General features: G+C 40.3%; 1 protein-coding gene across 1 annotated transcript in view; it reads left to right on the forward strand.

The window, feature by feature from the left end:
• Positions 1-18882, forward strand: part of ROBO2 (roundabout guidance receptor 2) — a 443321-nt gene that overhangs the window by 347870 nt on the left and 76569 nt on the right. The window contains exons 15-17 of the mRNA XM_088667988.1: positions 6535-6766; positions 11830-11954; positions 16817-16988. Coding sequence (XP_088524114.1) covers positions 6535-6766; positions 11830-11954; positions 16817-16988 — 529 coding nt within the window. The remainder of the gene's footprint in view (positions 1-6534; positions 6767-11829; positions 11955-16816; positions 16989-18882) is intronic.

Consider the following 18882-nt stretch of genomic DNA (forward strand, 5'->3'; position numbering starts at 1 on the left):
AACATAAAAATAAGAAAAGGGCAACAGGGAGGGAATGGAAAATCTGGATATGTAAAATATTGCAGGAAGGGAGTGGGGTGAATGGAAAAAGGTTTTATGTTTTAAGGCTGGCTAAGATGGTTTTGAAACTGGTTTTTGGTATATGGATTGTGGAATTTGCTGAATCAAGAAGGGATGTGCCGTGAACAGGGGGGGAAGAGGCTAAGTTAGAAAGCAAGGATATAAAATGGAATAAGAAAATAAGATATAGAATTTATAAATTCATGAGAGCTCTTGCAGAAAATTTGGGCAAGGGAGGGAAAATAGATTAGTGAAGTGGTTTTTTTTCTTTTTAGATTAGAAATGAGATTATTAGTATAGCTGTAAAAAATGCATTGGAAGAAATAGCTGGGTGTTCCAAACTACCCCTGCGGGTCGTCTTTGTTCTGGGGTCCCTTGGTGGCAGGGGGGGACTACCGGAGTGGAGGGGGACGAGGGGAGGGGGAGATCCAGCTGAAAAAGAACCATTCCTCGCTCCTCTCTTGCACCCCGGAAGACCTCGGTGGCAGGGAGAGCTCTGGGGTGCGGGAGGAAGGGGGGAATGGAAGGAGATATATAATTAAAATAAAATTATAGATAATTGGAGTGAATGGCTAAATAGATAAGGATAAATTAAATAGGATTAAAAGGGTTTGTGAAAAATGAGAACTGTAAAAGTAGATATGGCAAATGAAAATCATTAAAGGGGGGGTTTAGAGGAAGCCCAAGAGACAATGTTTAAGAAGGAAGATAAGGTTTAAATTCGCTTTTTGCTTTTTTTCCCCTTTGCTTTTTGATGTTAATGTCTTGTTTTTTATTTTCTCTTTCTTGTTGTGTGTCCTTTTTTTTCTTCTTTTTTGGATCTGTAAGTTTGGAAAGACAGTTGGGTGGATAACCGCCTACTCACCTTCTTGTCATCCTGGGGCCTCTTGGTGGCAGGGGGAGGCTCTGGGGGGGAGGGAGGGAGGGGGAAGGAGAAACCCAACTATAAAATGAACCACCTTCGATTGTCCACTTTCCGGGGGATTCTCTTGTGGGAGGAGGGGGCTCTTGGAGGGTGGGTAGGAGAAGGTGGAAAATATGTTATGTATGTTTATGTTTTTTTTATATGCAAAATCAATAAAAATCTATTTTAAAAAAATGAAGTGTATACTTTCAGTGTATCATGTGTATAGTGTGTGACAGCTATTTGATGGTCATTTGTGTTTAACAAGGAGAGAGTTCACAGGGTGGATGCTATTCTGTATGTATATTATCAAGGTATGCATAGTACCAAGACACAAAGCATGACCACTCTTGTGTTGCACTGTTTGAAACAGGAGTGGGTTTTGTCAGCCTGTAGTCTGCCATCTGCCTTACCAGTGGGCTAAGCAGGATCTTGATCATCCCTAGACATTGCCCATGCTCTGTTTTCATATAGGACACTGTTGTTACTAGTATACTTAGCATGCACGATAGTTTTTTGCTCAACAATGTTTAAGTGTAACATAGAACACCTGTGATATAACCATTAGAACATGTTTTACTAAGCAAATTCTTGTGCCAAATTGCCCATATACCCCCTTCCACCAGCAGCACTGGGAATTTGTCTCCCAGTTCAGAAACCATCATTCTGGAGTTCCTTTAATGTTCTCAGAATGACTTATTAGATAATCCCCTTGGCTTACCACCCATTATTCCACCATGCAGCACAAAACCTCCAGATAAAAACCTGGAAAACCAAAGGCTTATATCGCCTAGCAGACATTTATAAAAATAGCAAACCTCTGTCAACACAAGAAATACAGGATAAACTAGAAAACACTCAAATACCCTGGTTAGCACAACACAACACATGCCCTCGTAAACAATCCAGCAGTAAAATCAGCAACAACTAGGCCCCAAACAACCTTCGAAAACCTCCTCCTAACGACAGAGGGACACAGCAAAGGGATGGTATCTGCAATATATAAAATACTACTCCAAAATCCCACGAGTCCCCTAGACACAATCAAAAGACAATGGGAAGACGACATAGGCTACGAGATTAATCCCACTCAATGCACCAAAATGTGGTCTAAACCACCCTTTAAATCCATATCAACAAAAAGGAAAGAACTTACTCTGAAATTCATCTACAGGTGGTACCTAACACCAAGAAAACTAGTGCTAATACGCCCAGGAACCTCACCAAAATGCTGGAGAGGATGCACTTTAGCAGGCACATGTTTCCACATGTGGTGGGAGTGCCCCAAAATCCAACTATTCTGGACAACAACCATACAGGAAATAAGTAAAATAACCAAGCAAACATTAGAAATGACCCCAGAATTGGCCTTACTAAACATTTTCCAAGACAATAATGCCCAAGTACACTATAAATAACTTATAACCCACTTACTCTCCGCAACCAGAAGCACCATAACCAGACACTTGAAAGACCTGTCAGGAGTAAGCATGGACCAATGGTACCAAAAAGGATGGGAAACAGCCCTACTAGAAAAATTAACCAATAAACTGAAACTGACATGGGGACAAATAGAAGACGACTTCACATGGCTCAACAAGATAATGACAAAAATCCACGACTTCACACGGCCCAACAAGATAATGACAAAAATCCACCAACAGCATACAAATCAATATGGCTAACCTGATCCAAAACACCCACCCACCCCACTCACACACGAAACAAAGACCACTACAGCTAACCATGAATGAACAATCATACCATAGGCCAACCCCAACCAAAGGAACACAAGGAAACAACAAAGAACCTGCACAAGTGACACTGACAAAGCTTCCCCCCACATATATTTAGTAAAATAGAAACATCGTCACCTGACCCTCCCATCTACTTCTATCCCCCCTTTCTTCCAAATGTCTCAACAAATGGAACCAATTTGTTAAAATGTTACGAGAGACATTGCATATATTTCTGTAAATCAAGAAAATCTTAAATAAATAAAAAAGAATGACTTATTAGACACATAGTGAGAATGAATCAGAACCAGATATAGTTAGTTGAACCTAGGTACCACTGAAATCAATAAACTTAGTCATGATTTTAGGTTGCATTGATTTCAAAAGAAACTAAGTTCAGCTAACTTAGTCTGAATCCATCACACATTAATCAATTGTTACCTGGAAAAAAGTTTTTGGACTTTTATATCAGTGACAACATTTTTTCATATGGAATGTTTATTTTATTTTGTTCATTCATATATTCCACCTTTTAAAAAACCTTCTTGCAAGGCAACATTTCTGTATCATCCAGTGGTACTGTAGACCTTTATGAGGGCTGGATATAAGAACAGATGTCACTATAACACATCAAAATGTGCTGACAAACCATAGTTGTAAACTTCTTTGCAATTATTGCTGCTGCTGCCGCTGCCGCTACTGCCGCCATCATTATAGTACCTAGGTACTATTTAGAAACCAAAGTGACATTTGAGATCTAGGAACTATGCAACAAAACTTGCTTCGACCCAGAACATTGTTCATTTCGTGGCCAGGATACATAACTGATATATGTAACTATGAACAGGGGTACAAATCAGGAGTGGACAATGTCATAGGGCAGCAGAGCTTAGTCACTGTCACTTATCAAGGAGAGGAAAATAGAGGTGAAGCAACAGGGAGGTCAGTATGGTGCAAATGCATTGGTGGAACCAATTCAGCACTCTTGCTGGTATTTTTATGCTGTTCTGACTCCCCCTCCCTTGCCCCTTCCATTCCTGGTAAATAGCAGTGACTCATATGATGGGAGGTCAGGTGAGCCCAACTGTCTCACCACACCATCCACTACTGGTGTGTGTGTGTGTGTGTGTGTGTGTGTGTACCAAAATTTAAGATCCGAATATTTTTAATGCATATTTTAAACATAACTTTCTAAGTGTGTTTTCTCTCAGAACGCACATTTGTAAACACATGTTGATACTAAGTAGGGTCAGGAAGCACAGAACTCAGTGGGATAACATTAGTCCAGGAACTGCAGATCAGGTCTGCTTGTATTATTAGAAATGACCATGATTGATTTCTTCCAAAAAACCTACCTGGAAATATCGACCTTCCTTGGAAACTGTTCTGCTAATGAATGGCTGCTGGGTGTGATTAATAAAAGATGATGGAAAATTACTCTATATATCTTCAAAGCCACTTTTAGCACTTGGATCACATATTCTCCAGAGTTGAGTTCTTTCATTGAAAGAAACACTGGTACTATGCTCAAGGAAAGTCCAGAGTCAAATCAAGCCCTGCTCTAGGAAGAGGGGAAAACGAGGGGAAGGGGTGTGTATGTATGAGAAGCAGAGGAAGTAAGATACAGAAAAGGGAAGGTGGAAAAGGATAGGGAAAAACAGCAGGGGAACAAATAGGTTTAAAATATTTTGTTTAAATGAGAAAAGGGGGGAAGGTTGAGGTTAACAATAATATGAAAGAGCAACAGAGTTATTGGCAAATTAAAGCATGGTAAAATGAGAGAGGGGAGAGCGCAGGATGACAAACGAGAGAATTGTGTTGGGAAATTGGGAGGTGTTAAGGCCCTGAATTATGGTGCTGGAGGAGACTCTTGAGAGTCCCATGGACTGCAAGAAGAGATCAAACCTATTCATTCTGAAGGAAATCAGCCCTGAGTGCTCACTGGAAGGACAGATCCTGAAGCTGAGGCTCCAATACTTTGGCCACCTAATGAGAAGAGAAGATTCCCTGGAAAAGACCCTGATGCTGGGAAAGATGGAGGGCACTAGGAGAAGGGGACGACAGAGGACGAGATGGTTGGACAGTGAATTCTCGAAGCTACCAACATGAGTCTGACCAAACTCTGGGAGGCAGTGGAAGACAGGAGTGCCTGGCGTGCTCTGGTTCATGGGGTCACGAAGTCAGACATGACCAAACAACAACAACAAGGCCCTGCACTCAGGAGCAAGTGTGGCAGGAGAAGACACTTGGTTCCTGTCCTGTTCAGCAATTCAGCGCAGTATCAAAGAATACACTCTTTGAACTTAATGGGCATGACTAACATAGGTCCATTAATTTCATTGGGTCTAGCCTGAGTAGAACTTAATTGAATACAAACCTTTGCCTTCAGCAGCCAAGACCAGTTTTTAAGTTAGCACTGTCATCTGGGTCACCAGATTTTTGCAAGCCTGCCTTAGTGTGAGCAAAGGACTTAACCCCACTACGATAATTTAGATAGACCATTGTTTAAGCTTAAATTTGGTGGCTTAAACAAGACCATCTTAATTAATGTAGCTTTATTAATGTTATGTCTGGTAGGTAGACTCTGTGGAAGGGGGGGCTGCTGAGCATTGATAACTGGAAGAGAGCAGGGGGCAGGTTTTTCTTTCATCTATGTTTGCTGCTGTGTGAATCTTGGACACTTTTTATTCTGCAAACATTTCTTTACATATAGTAATGCAATCCAAGTATGTGGCCTGAAGTTAATACTTTTCCACATGTGGAAAGACAGGAAAACTTCACAGCCGTCAAAGTCAAATACTATTATGTAAGGAAGAAACAAAATATTCCTTTTATTGCTGCACCATATATGTACCTTGAATACCATAGGTTGTGGCTATATATAACAAACTATAGAGAGTAACTGAAAATGTGTTTTGTAGTAAACACTTGGTTCATAAAGTATCTATGTCCGTAAAGCATTTAATTAATGAAACTCAAATGTGGATAAAAACAATTTGTCCTGATTTACAAACCCCCTTCATTTGGAAGCAGCTGCTTAATGTTCTTCTTAAAAACACAGCTTGATTCTTTCAGTATTAACAAGCTATTATTGTGAGTTATGTCCCTCCTTCAGTGCATAAATTCCCTTAAAGTGTATCTAGAGAAGTTTATAAAATGCAAGCTTAATGCTGTTGTAACATATGTTGCAAGGTTTTCAACAACGGCAGTTTTGATGAAACATATTTATGCATTGATCTCATAAATTTTATTTCAGTTTCTTGTTTAGCTTGTTGTGTGTGTTTTTCCCCTATAATAAGAACCTGATCCCCCATTGAAGAGGTTAATGAGAAATATAAAGAGAATTAGTAAAAGTAATTGATATTAGTAAGATGGCATAGGTCTTTAACCTTGCACTCATTCATTCTTGATATAGCCCAATATAACTCTTAATTCTGGGAAATCTTTGATGAGCTAAGCAAGCTGTCAAGAGAGTGAATAAAATCCTACTTTGTCGAATCTTGACTTTCTGGCTAGAATTAACCATTCAACCAGCTGTATACAGATATACTGAATATGCCATGTATGTAATTATTTTGGGCACTTTGCTTGACCACAAAGCATACACTTTTACTGCTTTTTAGAAACAAAGCAGCATATTTGTGCAGACATCCCTGTACCCCACTTTCAGTGTTTCTAATAACTGTTGGAGTGAGTGCATTCAATTTGGCAGTTTTGTTTATTGAGCCAGGTTGGATGGGTTTTATTCCAGAATGAAATTATCTGTGAATGGAAGCTCAGAAAAAATGAAGTAAAATTCCTTCTTAACACATGTTTGTGTTGATATTATTGTAGGTTGATCGCCAATCACAATTTATTCAAGGTTATCGAGTCATATATCGCCAAACATCAGGCCTACCTTCCCCTTCTGCATGGCAGACCCTAGAGGCCAAAGTTCCCACAGAGCGCAGTGCTGTCCTAGTCAACTTGAAGAAAGGAGTTACTTATGAAATTAAAGTTCGGCCATACTTCAATGAGTTTCAAGGGATGGACAGTGAATCAAAATCTGCCCGTACCACTGAAGAAGGTAAATATATACTATTAAAGTAATAATAGGCCTGTGTGGTGAGTTAATTACATATTGTCCAGTATGCATATGGGGCTTTCTACAAATAGGAGTCAGCCTGTTTTTCTTCAATGGAGTTGAATGTGTACACCAGAGCTCCACAGAAGTCATAGACTCATAGAGTTGGGTGGGACCCTGAGTATCATCTAGTCCAACCGCCAGCAATACAGCTGCAATACAGCTGTCCCCTACAGGGATCGAACCTGCAACCTTGGCATTATCAGTGCCACAGTCTAGCCAACTGAGCTATCCAGTCAATTGCAATTACTGGTATCTTTGTGACTATATATGCCCCATTTACTGTGTTTTCGTTCGTTATATTTCTATGCATAATCAAAAAATAGCAGGCATACTTTACAGGATGTATAAGTAACTGTTTAAATAAAAGAAAGAATGTTAGTAAATAGAAAATTGAAATGAAGACAAATAAATAGTGTGGTCTCTAGGATTTGTATTGGTACCATTGTTATTCTGCTAATTCATAAAATTAACTGAGAAAGCGAAATTTGCAGGTGACAACAAATTCTTTAGGGTGACAGTGAAGAGGTCCACTGAACCTCCAAATCAAATGTAACTAAAAGGTAAAATTCATGTTAGGGATTACTAAATAGAGATTAAAAATAAAACAGTATTATGATGCCTTTATATAAGCCCATGCTGTGGGCAATTTTGGAATACTGTGTATAAATAGTTCTTGTTGCAAACACCAGTTGTGGTCTCAAATAGTTCCAGCCTCAAAAAAATGTTACAGATCTTCCAAAGGTACAGAAAATGGCAACTAAAATTATCAAGAAGTTGGAGCACTTGTGCTACAGAAAAAAGCTAAAGTGCTTTGCTTCTCTTGCTTTAGAAAAAAATATGGCTAAGGGAAGACAATGCAGACATTTATAAAATTATGACTGGTGTCAAGAAAGATTTAGGGTAGCCATCAGAAAATCCTTCTTTGCACAATGCATAATCTTTTATAAATCACAAATGTGGAGATGGTTTGGGTGTTGGCTTATATGGTTTTGAATGAAAGTTAGACAAATTGATGAAGTTATAGGTATATTCACTGCTAATAATCATAATACCTAGATGAAATTTCAGAGGAACTGTTGCTCTGAATACCATTTGCTGGGAGACAAACAATAGAAAAGGTGTTCTAGATCCTAGAAGCATCTAGATCAGGGGTCCCCAGACTTACCGGCGTTTGGGCCGCTTTCCACCGCGCCGATCGCGCGGCGGGCCGGAGGACGGGGAGCGCGCGCCTGTGCGGGCCGGCGGGCGGGGGAGTGCGCACCCGTGCGCATGCGCACGGGCGCTTACTGGCACGGCGGCGTGCTTCCAGGGTGGAAAAAGTGCCGAAAATCCATTGTGCGCATGCGTATGGGCCTCCCCCGACCCGGAAGTGCACCAGAAATGACCTCTTTCGGGTAGGGAGAGGCCCATACGCATGCGCACAAAGGATTTTCGGCGCTTTTTACACGACCCGGAAGAGCGCTGCCGTGCTGCGCACCGTAAGAGCAGGCGGCGGGCGGCGGGGGTCGTCGCGGGCCGGATTGGCAGGCCAATTGGGCCGCATCCGGCCCCCGGGCCGTAGTCTGGGGACCCCTGATCTAGATGGCACAGTTGCATACAAGAGGCTGGACTAGATAGAATTCCTTTGTGTTCCAGCATGGCTGATCTAACTACATTGTTATGTGCGTCTTCATAGGCACACAAAAATAAGGTTAGGAAATGGTTTAACAAAACAACCATTAGACAAACTCAGTCACCCAAGTAGGATTGAATTATTATTTTTTGCATATTTTTTGTTGTTAATATCACTTATTCTAGTTTTCTCCCAGTAAAATAAAAAAATAATAACTGCTAAATGAAAAAGATATCTTTTTTTAATTCCAATTCTGTAGACTTCTTGAAGACTGAGTGATGGTTTCATTAATGGCTGTTATTTTCCAGTAGTGTATGCCAGGTTATTGCACATTCTGAAGGCTACTTCTTTGTAGAGCAAAGGCTTTTAGACTGTCCCTGCCTATAGATATGTTAAACTCACGGGCCCTAAACTGTTGTGTAGATTAATGTAACCTTCAGCCACTCTGCCTCTTGGTGTCTCCTTCAGTATAAAGAAAGAAAGAAAGAAAAAGACTGTAACAAATTGTACTGTCAACAGTTAAATGTCAGATACTGGTTTTTTTTTAAAAGTATCTGCTTGTATGGGAGACTATTTATAGGCTTACGTGCAAAAACTACTGCATTCACAAACTACTGTCATTGCATGGCCATTTTCTTTGGTTCCTTAATTATCTTTGTAATTATCTTGGCTTTATGCTTTTTTAAAGACATAATCGCAAGAAACCTTTTTAACAAATATGGTTCACTTCTCAGAGAAAAAGGGCAATCTTTTTAAAAGTGTCATATTTTATGCATTGATATGATTCTGCTTAAGGTAATACCATTTCAATAGGAGGAAAACCTGTTTTAGAAATGGCTTTAGATATACGATATGAGTACTGTACTTTTTCAGTCGTAGAATGTGTATTTTTAGTCAGGAAAATACTTAAAATAAGTATATCTCATTTTTCACGGAACTGAGTATTAGAGGAAATGTTTCTTCTGAGGCCTAACTCAAAAAATCGATTTTATCACAGTTCCCCCACCCATCCACCCTTTTTCCTGAAGTCCAGGCATTTGTCACAATTCAGTATCCATTCATCTCCTACCTCTTTGGCCTTGTGAAAGTAACAAATGGAATTCTGTTTGGTTGTGTCTGGAAAAGATGAGCAGTGATTTTGGTGCTTTAATATCTGTGGAAAGGAACTGAGCACTGGAATAATTGACCTGTCAAGAATCAGGCATGGTGTTCTCCACAAGTCAGCAGCAAGGGAAATGAGAAAACCGTTTAAAAATGTTATTTTTCAGTGTGGTCCATTTAATAACTGCAACACTGTCAAGGAAGTGCTTTAATTTATATTATGGTGTCAACTCTTGCAGTGGTATTATACAGATGAAGATAGAACTATTAGATTACATAGCTAGAAATTACATATTGTATTGACATATATATATGTGTGTGTGTGTGTGTGTGTGTGTGTGTGTGTAGGCATATGTGCAAGTATGTAGATGTACAAATAATCCCAGTTCCTCCTCTCACTCAATCAAGCTTTAAACCAGATTCCTGTGTATTTTCTAGACCTTAAAACTCACACAGCATGCTGAGCATTTTATTAGTAGAATTTAAAATCATGTAATTGTTTTGCTTCTTTTTTCAGTTGCATGATGCAGAAAAGCTAGAAGTCATTAACTGTAGATTTATTAAGTAGAAAAATGAAGATAGATGGGTTCCATAATGTGTGTGCATACAGTGTTATGTGGGGGTGTACTTTGATAAACCCAATATGCTAGAATCTCTGTTTATATGTAGAGGCATGTGGGATCTGTAACAAATTATTGCAACGTGGAGTGTGTGCCCAGATGCCGTACCTCCCATTGCCCCATCCAGAGAATAACAGACAAGACACCATACTTATGGTTCAAATCAGGCTGCACATATAAGAGGTTTGGCATATACACTAGGTATAAACATTTGACCTACAGCCCGCCTGCCAGAAGTGCACTGTTGTATGATAAATGGGGAAGGACCTATGATTTCCATAAAATAGGAAACCCTCACCCCGTGGGATTGCCATTTAGATTAGCCCTGCCTGGGCATCTGGACAGAAGCATCTCCATCTGAATCCCTTTAACAAGATACCCCTTTTACTCTGGTGGGGCAAGCAGAGGCTACAACCTCCCCTCCAATCAAGACAAAGGCTTACCCAGTGCCCAAACTGCCAAATTTGTGACGGTTACTATAGGGTAGGCAAAACTGCAAGGCAAGAGCCAATTTGCCTAGTGGGAAATTCCTGCCCAACCCTGAATATGGTGACCAATGATGTCCATAGAAAGATCAAGCAGACATGAAAGGGAGGAGATCTGACAGTGAAGGGAGGAGGATGTCTGGGACTGGCCTTCTTAAATACCCGTGGAGTGGACCCAAATGAAGTATTGGCATCTATTGGGACTTTCCTGGGAGTGGGCCCCAGCCAACAGAATGGCATGAGGCACGTTCCACAGGGGGGGGATGCACTGGGACACCTGATCTCAGTGATCATGGGCAGGAGGAGGAGTTATGCTAAGCCAGACCATGTCATTACCGAAGAGGCAGGTTTAGTCATTGTCTGAGGACTATCCCTGCCTCCAGGTCTGGACTTGACCGGAAGGATACTGGATTCAGCAAGGGAGACCCACATGACCTGAAGGTGCTGCTGTGCAATGCCAGGTCAATGATTCATAAGACCACTGCCATCCATGACTTGATCATGGATGGAGGACTTGACCTGGCCTGTGTAACAGAGACTTGGTTGGATGAAGCAGATGGGCCTGTTCTTGCCACTGATTGTACACCAGGTTTTTCTTACACACAACTCAGGTCATATGGGTGGAGGGGGGGTTGCAGTGATTTTTAGGAAGTCATTAGCTTGCACCAGGCATCCTATTGGGAAGACCCAGTTTTCTGAGTGCATGTTCTGGAAGCTGGGCAATAGGCGCAGTCCAGGATTCCTTTGGTGTACCGACCTCCCCGCTGCACCAAGGATTCCCTGCCCGAGCTGCTTCAGGTCGTGGTGGATGTTCTCCTGGAGACACCTAGTTTGGTTGTCCTAGGGGACTTTGTGGAAAGCATGGCCTCCATGGGGCTGTCCCTGAATAAGTTTGGCCTAACTCATAGTCACAGACATGCCTTACACCTGGTGTTCACCTCTATGGATGTGGGTGATATGACACTAAGTAAAAGTGAAGCAAAGGAAAGACGGCATTTGCATATATTGCTGTTCCCACACTACTGAATAGGACAGACATCTGGGATCAGGGGCAAAGAAATTAAGATCACACTGTCATTCAGTATGTGCTGCACACCTCTACATATTATGTTGGTGTTAAGCATAAGCCTTTAGAATACTTAACGAAGTGTTTTTCCTTCAATTTATTACATCTCTCTGCTCCAGCTCCAAGTGCCCCACCACAATCTGTTACTGTTCTCACAGTTGGAAACCACAACAGCACCAGTATAAGTATTTCCTGGGATCCTCCACCCCCAGATCACCAGAATGGAATCATTCAAGAATACAAGGTAGGAATGAAATGTAGCAGGAAGAAAACATCTCAAAATATAATGTATGTTTTCTGTTCATTGTATTAATAAATAATTTCTGTAGCATCATTTAGTGTTCTGCAATAATCATCCCCATAACATTGCTGTGGTGTAGCTCATGGTATTCCCATGTAACAAATACAGGAACTGAGAGAGAGTCTTTTTCCCCCTCAGGCAGTTCGGCGTAAAGTTGGCTTTTCAGTTGTGTCTTCATTTATCTTTAAAACAACTTATAATTTGTGAGAGGCACTTACTAGCTCAATACCCTCCAGTGAGCTTCTATAGCTGACCAGAGAGTTGATTCTGGAGACCCAGATACTCTCTGCTATTCCAGCCGTGCGTATCTTAAAATAACAAGATAGCTCAACAGCAATCCTTTTTGTAGATTTGAAGAAAAAGAAACCATCTATATCACTGGTAGTATAAGGTTTGGAGTGTGGTATGATCTTTTACTGAGAATTCCAACATCCTGGAAGAACAAAGGTGTCTGTTTGTTATTATGGAAGAGGTGAGACTTCTGATAAATCTTGGGTTCAATTTTGATGTAACAAAGCCAATGTCGTTGACAGAGCCAAAGCTGCAGGACAGTTTCAGCCTTCCTTTTAGGTATATCGCTGTTCTAAAAAGAAGCAATTCCCCCTAGGCACACACAAGAGTTTGCATTCTCCAATTGAGGCTTTAAACTTTTTTTCCCTAGCAGTTCGCTGAATTGAAAACTGTTTTTGAAGCTCTTCAAAAGAGCTTGTGATCAGACCCAGTCTTTGACATTTTTGCACCCGAAGCAAAAAAATAAAATAAAATAAAAATGACAGCAGCGCACCCCTTCCATCCTGCTTAGGACTGGAACTCATTGTTTTTTAATTACACAGAGGGAAAGGAGGTCAGAGGAGGTAGCAGAAGGGCACCTTTTCTGGAATCTGTTGCCCAAAGCAACCACTTCATGGTGCTTCATGGTAAGACTGCTTTGTTTGTGGTTCAGGAAAGGCAAGCCACTGTTAGAAAACAACATGCAGAGACCACACTGGGCATGCAGAGAGAACTGTAAAACTAACAGACACCTGGCCACAGCTATTATCAGAATAGAACTCACCATTTTTGTATTAAGCTGCCTCTCATAACTGGACTGTCTACAATAACTTCCCTGTTCCATGGGTTGTAGGTTCTCCATGTTTCTTACCTATATTGCTTACTATGCCCTAAGGTTTTCAGTTTAAGAGAATTTTAGTTAGCATACATGGCAATTAATGCTAATTTGCTCCAGTTATTTGGTTAAGTAGAAACATCTGCATGATTTTTACAATGAGATTATGTTTACCTGAAGGGCATGGTATGCATTATAACAAGTGATTGTATATGTTTCATTGATAGTTCATTTACCTGTTAAATGGATAGGCATGATTGCATCAGTGCAGAAGATAGCATTTATTTTTATTCTTTATATGAGGAACATAGAATATTTTTGTGGGATGGGTGAATGCCCTTGACACATGACATTTATTATAGCAATGTGCTTCCTATTAGTAAAAGCCAGAAGTAGAAGCCAGAAAGGGGGGGGGAGAGACAATGTAATACCTTTTGTGTACATATTGCCAGAAGCACACCACTTTATATATATATATATATATAGAGAGAGAGAGAGAGAGAGAGAGAGAGAGAGAGAGAGAGAGAGAGAGAGAGATGCAAGATGCAGTCTGAGAGATTTTTGCTGTCTCAGTCCTCTGAGTGCATATAGCCTGTTCCAGTGCTTCCAGTGTACAAGAAGACTCCCTGTTATAGAGATTCGTTTGATTGTTTTCATAAGAAACAGGATCGCTCTGAACAGGAATAACACACAACACCACTTACAACATTTGACCAGCATCACCTTTCTTTGGTACTGTAATTTCACAGATGAATACATGATTGCTTGAGGTCCCTAGAGTGCTAGTTAATGGATTCTGCACTATTACAATAATTGAATACCAATATTTTTTTTTGACTAAAACAGAATTCCTGCGATTTTATCAAATTCCTGCATTCTCAAAAAAAACCCCACATGAATAAATAAGTGAAACAAATAAATGCCTTGGAATAATCTATTTAGTGCTGCAAAGTGATGCATTGGATGGTTACAATCAACTCCATACCACAAAGTGATAGTTTAAATACACACATGTGGTATTTAAGGGGCCTTTTGTGCATTTCTTTAGTTATAGCAAGAAGAAGAAACCTGGATTCTGAAACCTGGATTCCTAAACAATTTCAGTAATGGCAGCAATAAGGAAAACAGAAAGTAGACAGATAATGTATTAGCACCTACAAGAACTCCTTCCCTTTCATGCATTAGGGTATTTTGTGTTTATTAATATGACAACTTATACTTACAGTATATATAATGAGTACATGTGTAAAATGCAAAGGATGAAAGATATAAATCATGCACCTTCAGCAGGCATCTATTTTGGGTGGAGAAAAAACAAGCAGTAGCTTCTTACTAGATATTTAAAGTAACATGTAGCTTGGACTTAAGTTGGAAGCTTAGAAGGAACCAAAGACCAGGTACAGATCTAATGATAGAATCATAGAATTATAGAGTTAGAAGTGACCCCAAGGGTCATTTAATCCAACCCACTACAGTGCAAGAATCTCAAAGAAAACATCCATGACAAATGGCTATCCAACCTCTATTTAAACACCTCCAAGGAACACGAGATTACCGCAGGTCTTACTATCAGAAAATTCTTCCTGATGTTGAGTCGGAATCTCCTTTCTTGTAACTTGATGCTGTTGGTTTGGGTCCTACCCTCCAGAACAAGAGAAATAAGGTTGCTCCGTCTTCCATGTGATAGCCCTTTAGATATTGAAGATGGCACTCATATATCCTCTCAGTCTTCAATTTCCAGGCTAAATATACCCACCTCCTTCAACCGTTCCTCAAAAGACTTGCTTTCCAGACCTTTGATTGTCTTGGTTGTCATGCTCTACACAGAACTCCACTTGTCACTTTTTCCAGGTTTACAAGGAACCATTAATGAGCACTCTTTGGGTTTGGTCAGTCAACAAGCTACAAATCCACCTAACAGTAGCCTCAGCCAGTCCACATTTTACCAGATACAAGAATATCATGGGAGACTTTGTCAATTGGAAGCATAAACTGTCTTAGATCACCTTCCATTATCTAGTGAATAGTATGCATCTCACTATACAGGAGTGGATTCAGAATATGGTTTTGGTTTGAGAAAGTGGCAGTCACTCCAAAATTCCCATTCCCATTTCAGCATCGAATAAATGTAATGGGATTGAATCAGTCTTGACAGGGGGATTCTGACCCTGTTGTTCTTACTGGGATCTTTCTGTTACTTTTGATACTGTTGACCTGCATAGTATCCTGCTGAACTGGCTTGGTGACTATTGGGAGAACAGTTTTAGAGTGGTTCCAATCCTATCTTTGGGGTTGATTTCAGAGAGAACAGCATCAAACAATTAATTTTTGGCCTCCTGGCAGCTGTATTGTAGGGCACTGTGAGTTAAAATTTCTTGTCCCCAATACTATTTAATATTTATATAAAACTGTTGGGAGAAGTCAATAAAAGATGTAGGGATGACGTGTCATCAGTACACTGATGATACCCACCTCTATGTATTACTCTGTATTGGTCTTCAAATGTTTTAATCATTTATATTTTATTGCCAAATGACTTTGTATTTTCTAATGGAAAGTGATTCTTAAATGAAATCCATGTGTGATGGCATTTGATGGCTCATAGCTTCTCCTCTAGGGTTATTATCTATTCATTTATACCCCACCCACTCTGGGCGGCTCCCAACAGAATGTTAAAAATGAGATTGAACATTAAAAACTTCCCTAAATAGGGCTGCCTTCAGATGTCTTCTAAAAGGCAGGTAGTTGTTTATTTCCTTGACATTTGATTGAGGGCATTTCATAGGGTGGGTGCCACTACCAAGAAGGCCCTCTGCCTGGTTCCCTGTAACCACACTTCTTGCATTCAGGGAACTGCCAGAAGGCCCTCAGAACTGGACTTCAGTGTCCGGGCTGAACGATGGGGGTGGAGACGCTCCTTCAGGTATACTGGACCGAGGCTGTTTAGGGCTTTAAAGGTTAGCACCAACACTTTGAATTGTTCTCGGAAACGTACTGGGAGCCAATGTAGGTCATTCAGGAACAGTGTTATGTGGTCTCAGCAGCCACTCCCAGTCACCAGTCTAGCTGCCACATTCTGTAGTTTCTGGGTCACCTTCAAATGTAGCCCTATGTAGAGCACATTGCAATAGTCTAAGCGGGAGATAACTAGAGCATGCACCACTCTGGCGAGACAGTCCGCAGGCAGGTAGGGTCTCAGCCTGCGTATCAGATGGAGCTGGTAGACAGCTGCCCTGGACACAGAATTGACTTGCGCCTCCATGGACAGCTGTGAGTCCAAAATGACTCCCATGCTACACACCTGGTCCTTCAGGGGCACAGTTACCACATTCAGGACCAGGGAGTCCTCCATACCCGTCCGCCCCCTGTCCCCCAAAAGCAGCACTTTGTTAGTAGCATAGAGTAACTTCAATGTTAGGGACAGCCAAAATGTTTCTCTCCAGATGTTGCTGGCTATGATTTCTATCATCCTGGGCCATTAGACATGCTGCTACCCCTAAGTAAAAACAATATTGTTAGTATCGCTCTGTATTAGAATTGATGATGATGATGATGCATGTATCAATATTTCTTTTACTAAAAGTTCAAAGAAATAACAGTTCAAATTTATGTATATTTTTGTAATTAGGATTGCTACTAGTTTGTATTCTCAAAGGGGTATTATCAATTGTTTCTACATAATTCAACCTCCCTCTTTCAGATCTGGTGCTTGGGTAATGAAACAAAATTTCATATCAACAAGACTGTAGATGCAGCCATTCGATCTGTTGTGATTGGAGGCCTGTATCCAGGTATTCAATACAGAATAGAAGTTGCAGCAAGCACCAGTGCTGGTGTTGGAGTGAAAAGTGAACCTCAACCCATAATAATTGGTAAGCGATTATTTATCTTGCAGTTGTATTGTGTCTCCTTAGCATATTACAAAACTTTTCTGCAGTCATAGATGAAAATATAAAATAGTTGGATTACTCTTTCACTTTAGAAAAGTTTCCAAAATGAAAACAGATTAAAGGGCTGGTTTTCCTGAGTTTAACAAACAGACATTGTTGTGTGAAATTAATATTGCATTATGAATTTATCACTGCAACAGCTTGAGAGATTTATAGAACACCTAACTAAAGCTTTCTCTTCAGCCTAAGATTGCTAGATTATTGCTTTACTTAGGTTGCTGGTGCCCAAGGCCATGTTTAAAGGTTGTTTTTGTAGCATTTGTGGGTTACTGTTTATCAGCTATTCTAAGCAGATGATCTATCCTATATTATGCCAAAGCACCAAGAGTCTCAAGTCCAAAATAGAGAGGGAAACTGGTAATACTATCCCTTTTCTTTGAACTGCCTTTTTCTTATTAGTAGTTTCCATGCTGAATTAATTTCATAACCTAAGGCAAACCTAGAACCTTATCCTTCTGAGAAAATTCTCAAGCATAAATTGGAAAAAAGCATGCTTTGTCTATATGAAATATGCAGTAAAACTGCACTCAGTTGTGTGCTTCATTGCTGTGTGGAAATATTTATAATATAGAAAATCTGCCCCTTATAAAAAAAGAAAGAACAACTCCATAAATTTGGAATAATCATATGTAGAGTTCTGTTGGTACTACAGGTGATTTGCATATTTAAACTTTCCCTCAGGTAAAAAGAAAATACTTATATGTATTATTAAAGCTAGCATATCAGAGAGAGAGAAATATTGTCGCTACCCTTTGGTTTGATGTGCCAGTTGTCTACATCTAGGGAAGATCTTTCTTAAAAATGTTGATAGCATTGAAGCAGAACACCGCACCTGCAGTTTGAATTATGCAATCTCAATAGGGCTGTACAAAATGATGGTTTTTTGATGCATAAATTAATGCCAATTTGATGTGCTTTAATTTATAGCTGCCAAGATTTTCCTTTTCTTGCGAGGAAGCCTATTCAGCATAAGGGAATTTCCCTTTAAAAAAGGGAGAACTTGGCAGCTATGCTTTAATTATACCTATATTTTCCTATATGAAGTGGATTGATTTTGAGACAGAATTGATATAGCTGCGTATCTATCTATCCATCTATCTATCTATCCCTTATTTGTATCCTGCTCTTCCGTTGATTAACGGGCACATATGCAGTATACATGGGGTGCAGGATATATGGCAGTATATATTTATCCTCATACTAGCCCTTAGAGATACTGGTAGTTTCCGCTGAGAGAGAGTGGCCAGTCTAGTGTCATTACTGATTGAGAATTTGAACTCAATTCTGATCCAAGCTCAGTCAGAGGTGTACCTAGGAGTTAGAGAAATCAGCCCCTGCTGGGGATACAGGCTCTGGGGGGGATGCAAAAATCACCTGGATGGAGTGTACAGTGTATACATGCATGGGGACGTGCCACCGCTGTTGCAACAACATCAAATGTGGAGTTTCCTGTCCTTCTCACAATGTGGCACAAAGGCATGCATTTTTATTCATTTTTAAATTGCCTTCCTCCTCACCTCACTGTTACTCCAGACACTTCAGGTGCTTGGGTCATGTAAAATGTAGTAATTTCTAATGTGACTATTGCAGTAAAGTGATTTTTTTCGGGGGGTGTGTGTGTGTGCCAATACAGCTCCTTGCCAAGAGCACGAGGGACCCTACGTACAGCTCCAATCTCAGTTGTTTATCCGCTATACCACACTGAAACCAGATGTTATTCTGCAATGTCTAGATTGCTTAGAGACAGCTCATGCTGCTCGGAAACAAGGAAAGTAGCAGCATATGTCATTTGCTTTCAGTCAAGACTACAGCTTCC

Source organism: Zootoca vivipara, chromosome 4 (genome assembly GCF_965207765.1).
Source record: "Zootoca vivipara chromosome 4, rZooViv2.hap1.1, whole genome shotgun sequence".
NCBI lineage: Eukaryota > Metazoa > Chordata > Lepidosauria > Squamata > Lacertidae > Zootoca > Zootoca vivipara.